Source organism: Nansenia antarctica, assembly GCF_963989245.1.
Source record: "Nansenia antarctica genome assembly, chromosome: 6".
In the NCBI taxonomy this organism is placed as follows: domain Eukaryota; kingdom Metazoa; phylum Chordata; class Actinopteri; order Argentiniformes; family Microstomatidae; genus Nansenia; species Nansenia antarctica.
In genome coordinates, this window is record NC_137676.1 from 70,143,914 (window position 1) to 70,151,413 (window position 7,500).

A 7,500-nucleotide genomic window follows, 5' to 3' on the forward strand; every position below is an offset into this window, starting at 1 on the left:
TGGTTTCTACCTCCACCAGCCTCTCCTGGCCTATAGGTTGCCAGTTTGGCTGTATCCCCCTATTTCTGACCTATAGGTTACCAGTTTGGCTGTATCCCCCTATTTCTGACCTATAGGTTACCAGTTTGGGTGTATACCCCCATGGCAGTGGAGGCTGGGGGTGGTATCAGAATGACCTGACCTATTTCTGACATATCCATTATGTTGCCAGTTTGGCTGTATGTCCATATTTCTGAGGCAAAGGTTGCCAGTTTGGGCATGCAGGTATTTATTTTACTTCTGACCAATTAAATTGCTAGATGATGAGTTTATCTCACCTGCCTTTGATGTTCAAGTTGCCAGTGTGTGTTTCCAGCTTTGGATAGATAGGGGTTATATAATAGGGGCTTATCAGTAAAGTAGTAGACAGGAGAGTGGAGCTCTGTTTAACCTTGGCTTTACTTCAAAGCTTCGCTGTAAGACTGGACTTGTTCACAGAGTGGTTCAAAGGTGTCATTAACATACAGTACAACCAATCAGAGGTGGCGGGGTCATTAACATGTGACCAATCAGAGGTGGCTGGGTCATTAACATATGACCAATCAGATAGATAGATAGATAGATAGATAGATAGATAGATAGATAGATAGATAGATAGATACCCTACCTCTGACATACAGGTTAGCCGGGGTAGAGTAGCGTGTTCCGTCAGTGTTGGTGGCGACACACTCATACTTCCCCTGGTCTTGTTCTTCACTCAGCTCTATCTGGAGAGCACCTGAGGGGGGGAGAGAAGGAGAGAGAGAGAGAGAGAAAGAGAGAGAGAGAAAGGGAGAGCATTCACAATAATGCCAGTGATGAGGAGATTGTGGTGTATTCCTAGGTTGTACTAGACAGGAGCAACATGGAGATGAGTGGGGCGGCATAAAGGGATACATGTTCAACTTAAAAAGTCTTTCAGCAAAACAAGCTGAGTGTAGCGATATCTATGGGTGTGTGTTTACATTATCAGTAAAAAAAAATGCATAAAGAAAAGCAGTTGGGTCTCACAGAAAAAAATAAGAAAAGAAACGGTGATCAACTGTAGAAAAAACAAAATGGTTGACATGCAAGCGAGATACAAAACCAGTGAACAAAAAAACGAAAAACGTCCAAAAAAATACCACTTACAAGTTGAACATTTTGAAAACTGTTTGCTGAAAATCGAAAGGCAGCTTTTTATTAAGGTGCAACGTTTTATGTGCAGGGGGTCAGAGGTCGAAAATGACCCGGAACATTGCCATGGCAATCAGATATCCCCCCACCCCCCCCTCAGAATCCACCAATGGGATCAGGAGTGTGATGTCACAGAGCCCCCCCCCCCCCCGCCAAACCAATCAAAAAGGTTAAGACATCAATCATTCTCCAACGAAGTCACAGGTACTAAAGCGTCATACGGGGACATCGTTAAGGCCCAGAAAACGGACGGATTCTCACGCTTTCTTGCTCCCTGAAAAAAGGAAAAACCGTCAAAAAAACAACGTTTTCTTTTTTTTAATCTTAGCCAAGCACAGAACCAGATCAAAGGGAAGGAGAAAATACAGGGTGTTAACTTAAAAAAAAGCACCCATTAAAAACTTTATAGAAAAAGTGGTTGTTTGGGGCTTTTTTGACAGCAGATAAGAGATAAAAGCATAGAAGAAGAAGAAGAAGAAGAAGAGAGAGAGAGAGCGAGCGGTTGTTTGGATGTTTGAGAGGAGTAGAGGGGTTAGCGAGCATGGCTGCCCGCGTGCGTCAGACTGAGTCGTCACCATCTGGACTGTTAGCAACAACAGCTAGGAGGGGAAAGAAAACTGGGACGTTTGATTGGACGCAAATAGACGTGGGCAGGAGGAGGAGGAGGGGGGGGAGTTGGGGGGGGGGGGGGGGGGTAGGCGAGGTGGGTTCAATACCCACAAAAGGTAATGAGGAGAAAATAATTGTTGTTTTTTTAAACTTTTTTGGGGGGAAAAGACTAAAACATAAGTAAATAATACAAATAAAGTGATAATATGCTTTGTCGTCTCAAAGTTCGGAACGTAGGTGAAAACAACACAAACCAACAACAACACAACGTGAACGAACAGGGAACAGAGGGAGGAAAAACAGCTGATGTTGTAACAACCAAGGAGAGATTTACACCGAGATAAGGAAGCGATGGATTAACTTTGAGTTGCCGAGTTGACGGCAGGACAAAGATGGTGGAGGGATGGAGGGATGAAGGAGAAGGGGGGGGGGGGGGAGTGGAAGGAAGTGATAGAAACATAGAATGAATCACTTCAAAACCGACCCCCTTAGCCCCCTTTCCCCCATTTCCCCTAAGAACTTGAAATACGTAGATCTGACTAGATTGGATAGGCAGAAGCTGACGTCGTGGTGAGCTCAGAGCTGCGATCTCGCTGTGCCCTGAAGCCCGCCGGCTGTGTTGTTTTGCGTCGGCTAATGAAAAGAAATCTGTTGAAACAGATTTTGACATCTCGTGGGGGGTGATTTGGCCGTTTTGGCGTTGCCATGACGATAACCTATCGACTGAGATGAGTCATCCGATCTAGTATCTGCACGACAGCAGACGGACGATAGGACGGATGACTCATCTAATTTGGCTAATGCCAAAAACGGCAAAATCACAACTCTCCGTTTCAACCAGACTCCTTACATTTCGCCAACGAAAAAACACGGGTCAATGGGCTTCGGAGCACAACACTGAGCCAGTGACTTACATTATTATATCCCCTTCGGCACCCTTCTCTAGACTTCAATACAGTTAATTGTCAACTGTCAACTGTTAACTGCCAACTGTCACTAGTTACATTCCATAATTCTTAATTATTCCAATCCCAAAATGATTTCAAACCTATACACAAAGTGCCTCTGAGAGAGGAGGAGGGGGGGAGGAGGTGGGGAGGAGGAGGGGGGGAGGAGGAGGGGGGGAGGAGGAGGGGTATGGCCTAGCGGTTGAAATGGAATCAGGCCTCTGTGTGGTGTTGATTTTGAGTTGAGGTCCTCCAAGCGTTCTCTTACCTCTTATGGGTGTGCCACCTAGGTGGGCAATGAATGCAGACGCGGTTAAAGAAGAAGAAGAAGAAAAAGAAGAAGAAGAAGAAGAAGGAGGAGGAGGAGAAGAAGAAGAAATGTTAGTATGAAAGGAGGAGAGGAAGAGAGAGGGAGGGAGTGAGACAGGGGGGGGGGGGACTTGGAGAGGAGAAGAATCAAATTAGAGACTCTCAACATATCAGATCAATAAAGGATGTGAGGGAGAGAGAGAGAGAGAGAGAGAGAGGGAGAGAGAGAGAGAGAGAGAGAGAGGAAGAGAGAGAGAGAGGGGGAGAGAGAGAGAGGGAGAGAGAGGAAGAGAGAGAGAGAGAGAGAGAGAGGAAGAGAGAGAGAGGGGGAGAGAGAGAGAGAGGGAGAGAGAGGAAGAGAGAGAGAGAGAGAGAGAGGGAGAGAGGGGGAGAGAGAGAGAGAGAGAGAGAGGAGAGGGAGAGAGAGGAAGAGAGAGAGAGGGAGAGAGAGGAAGAGAGAGAGAGAGAGAGGGAGAGAGAGAGAGAGAGAAGGAGAGGGAGAGAGAGGAAGAGAGAGAGAGAGAGAGGGAGAGAGAGAGAGAGAGAGGGAGAGAGAGAGAGAGAGAGAAAGAGAGAAAATATGAGAGAGACAACAGTCACTATAGAGAAAGAGAGAGAGAGAGTGAGAGAGAATGACAGTGAGACAGAAAAAGGAGAGGAAGAGAAAGAAAGAAAGAAAATGAGAAAGACCCTGAGAGAGAGAGAGAGAGAGAGAGAGTGAGAGAGAGAGAGAGAGAGACAGAGAGAGAGAGAGAGAGAGGCAGACAGAGCTAAAAAGAGAGGTTATTGATTGGCCTCCATTGAGTATTAAAAGCAGGGCGCGGGGAGACGCAGGTGGGAGGAGAGAGTGGCCGGCCCAGACTAGTGTCTACAGGATAGGGTGTCTATGGGGGGAGGCTGGGGGAGGTAGAAATCGGAGGACGGGCTCATTGTAACCCATGGAACGGTATCCCACACAAACACACACACACACACACACACACACACACACACACACACACACACGTGTAAGGGCCCATCCCTTATTCCGTTCCATCCCTTACAATGAACCTGTCCTCTGATGTCTACAGTGTTAGCCACTCTCAGGGCCCTGTTCCAACACACAAAAGAAGTATCCTTCCTCCTCTTTCTCCCTCCCTCCCTTCCTTGTACAAATCACTGACACGACTGGTTGATTGGTTGGTTAAAGCAACGCGATGTAAAAAGCTTGCTGTGTAACCAACCCAGTCCCCGTTTGGATCAGTGACGACTTGACAAGGAAAGGAAGGGAGGGAGGAAAGGAAGGATGCATTTGGTAAGTATTGGAAAGGGGCCCATTTTGTTTGTCATAAAGGGAGATTGAAGTGGAGGCCTCCCGATATCCACACTAGCATGCTACTTAGTGCAGTAGTGTGCAGTGCACATAGCCAATTCACTGATTCATACTAGCTGGTATGCTGGTGTGGGTACTGGGGCGTAGTGGGGGGGTGGAAGACTGGGAGGTTTAAGCCTGGTAGTCATTGGTTTTCTAAAACACTGACTCCTTCTGTTAGTATTGACAGGGTCGTGTTACACCTACAGGGCAGGGAGAGAGGGAGTGAAGGAGAAACAGAGAGAGAGAGTCAGTGAAGGGAGGGAGTGTGAGTGAGTGAGAGAGAGAGAGAGAGAGAAGGAGAGAGCGTGAAAGAGAGAGAGAGTAGGAAAGAGAGAGAGTAGGAGAGAGTGTGAGAGAGAGAGAGAGATTACGTGACAGAGCAAGAGAAGGAGAGAGAGAATAGGAGAGAGAGTAAGTGAAGGAGAGAGAGAGTGAGAGAGATAGATTACGGGAGAGTGAGTAAGAGAGACAGAGAGAGAGAAAGTGAGTGAAGGAGAGAGAAAGAGAGAGAGAGAGGGAAAGAGAGAGATTATGTGACACAGTGAGTGAGGGAGAGAGAGAGATTAAGTGAGAGTGAGTGAAGGAGTCAATAGGGGAGAGAGGAGAGGAAGAAGTTTCACTTGTTTTTTGGGGGGAAAGTGTAAGTGCACAGGTGAGGGTGAACCATTTACCTCTAAGGTGACACGTGTGTGTGTGTGTGTGTGTGTGTGTGTGTGTGTGTGTGTGGTATATAGAGTGCGTGTGTGTGTTTATGTGTGTATGTGTTTGCTACAGCATACATAGTAAGTGTCTGTGCCTGTGTGTGTGTGTGTGTGTGTGTGTGTGTGTGTGTGTGTGTGTGTGTATGCGTGTGTGTGTGAGTGTGCGTGTGACCACGAGGGGCCGTTAGTAAAATGCATGCCATGCATTTTAATAACACATCAGTGGGTGATAGGGACATTAGTGTGTAAAGAGTGAGGGGTTGGTCTCGGAGCTAAAGCACTTACCAAAGGACTCTGTTGTTAAAGGTACAAAGAGAGAGAAGACAGCATAGAGACAGCATTATAATCTGACGGTTCATTACACAAGAGAGAGTTTGCCTCAACAAACCGGAAAAACAAACATCCAGAACTTGAAAAAGGAAAAGTTAAAGTCAAAAGAAGACATAGGTAAACAAGAATGCTAAGCTAACAAGTGACTGCTAGCTGACATTAGCAGATGGTAGTAGGTTGCGTTCGTAAAATCGCTCTGAGAGCGCCGGAGTGCACACACTGGGTTTAACGTCATAAAGGGGCAAAGTAATTTGATTGGACAAGAGGCATTCCATGAGTGCTGCTCAGATTTCCAGAGTGGATTTACGAACGCAGCCATAGTATTGTACTGTTTGTGCTAACAATAATGCTAAGTGTAACACGTGATACGCTAGCTAACATTAGCAGATCATAAAATGTCGGAGTTACTAAAACAACAGGTCACAAATGCTATAAGAATTCAGATGATGACATTTTGTAGCTGATTACTGTAAGCTAACAGGCTAACAAGTTGAATTGTAAAAGTCGTATATATAGGGGGTCTGGATCGGGGAGCACAAAGGTGGAGCCAGAGGTAGCGAGGGGTTATCGTCCAATCACAAGCTGGGATTGTGGATCCAGGCGCGGGACCCAAAGCAGGAAGAGGGAGGGGGGTTATAGCCGGTTGTTACAGCGACATAAAATATTGCAGTCTCACACACTACTGTGGCACAGTTAAGGAAGAAAACAATGATCAATTGATTTAGGAATCCTTACAGTTTTAGATATTTCTGTTGCTATTTTGATTATTTTTGTAAATAACTTAATTCAGAATCTGGTAAAAGTTGCCTTCGGCAACTGTTTAAACATTAATAATATTACGCCTGAAGCTATATTTTCTAAAAGGTGCAATACACACTACATGTACAGTAGAAGTTCTTTTTTAAAAGATTAAGTTGTCGCTGCAATGCAGGAGGCGACTTTGTACAGCTTACTAAAAGCCACAAGAATCCTTTGACCGAGGAGAAAATACAATTTTCATTTGGTCACAGCAGTGAGTTACGCTGGAGAGAGAGGACATTCCTACAACTCACCATCACCTCCAATCTACCTCTTCTTTGACTTTCTCTGGGAAGATAACAAATCCACATAAATCATCGGAAGATAATGTTTTTTTTTGTCTTTATGATAAAGGGTGTTACCAAATGTTAGCTGGGGCCTTGTAAGATGAAGTCCCAGCAACATACCTGTTTTCTTTCAGGTTGTTTCTTGGTTGTAACCAGAACATAACTGTTTTCTTTAAGACTGTTTCTTGGTTGTTGTTTTGGGTTGTTTCTTGGTCATTATCGAGTCTATAGAACAGAGGTGTTTGGTATGGTGGTGGGTGTGTAGGAATACCCTCGTGGGGTCGGAAGAAAGCCAAGAAGTTGAAGAGCGTCAGAATCAGAAATAAGACCTTCAGAAGGACAACAGGGGAGGATTGGGAACAAACAAACAAACAGACAGACAGACAGACTAACTAACAAACAAACCAGTCCAGTCATACAGAGAGGAGAGAGAGGGAGGGAGGGAGCTGAGGAGAAGAGAGGATTACAACAACAACAAACCAGTCAGAGGAACAACAGAGAACGAGAGGTCGAAGACGAAGAAGAAGAGAGGGAAGGGAAAGGAGGTAGAAAACAAGAAGAGGACACAAATTGAGAGAGAGAGGGGGGAGACAGACAGAGAGAGAGAGAAGCGAGGAAGGAAGGAAGGGAGGGTGCGCAGGGGAGGGTACGAAACCTCTGGTTTGTCAACAACGTTGTTGTACCTGAGCGGAGTTGTTTGATGCGTCCGTTGTTGTTGGTGGTGTTGACGGGCAGGAAGTCCTTGAACCAGGTGATCTCTGGGTCGGGGTTGCCGCTGGCGGCGCACAGCATGGTGGCGGTCCGGGAACGCTCCACCACCTTCAGCTGGGGGCCCATGTCAATGGTGGGGTACCCCGACGGGAGCTGGTCCTCTGGAGGAGTCAGATAGAAAGAGTCAGATAGAAAGAGTCAAATAGAAAGAGTCAAATAGAGGAGAGGGAGTCAGTTGCACTGGTCCGTGAGTCCTTTAC

General features: G+C 46.1%; 1 protein-coding gene across 1 annotated transcript in view; it reads right to left on the reverse strand.

Moving 5' to 3' along the window:
- Positions 1–7,500, reverse strand: part of LOC308159405 (receptor-type tyrosine-protein phosphatase delta-like) — a gene marked incomplete at both ends in the record, with an annotated part of 97,278 nt that overhangs the window by 66,592 nt on the left and 23,186 nt on the right. Inside the window, 3 exons of the mRNA XM_080533186.1 lie at positions 647–757; positions 3,019–3,036; positions 7,180–7,401. Coding sequence (XP_080389312.1) covers positions 647–757; positions 3,019–3,036; positions 7,180–7,401 — 351 coding nt within the window. The remainder of the gene's footprint in view (positions 1–646; positions 758–3,018; positions 3,037–7,179; positions 7,402–7,500) is intronic.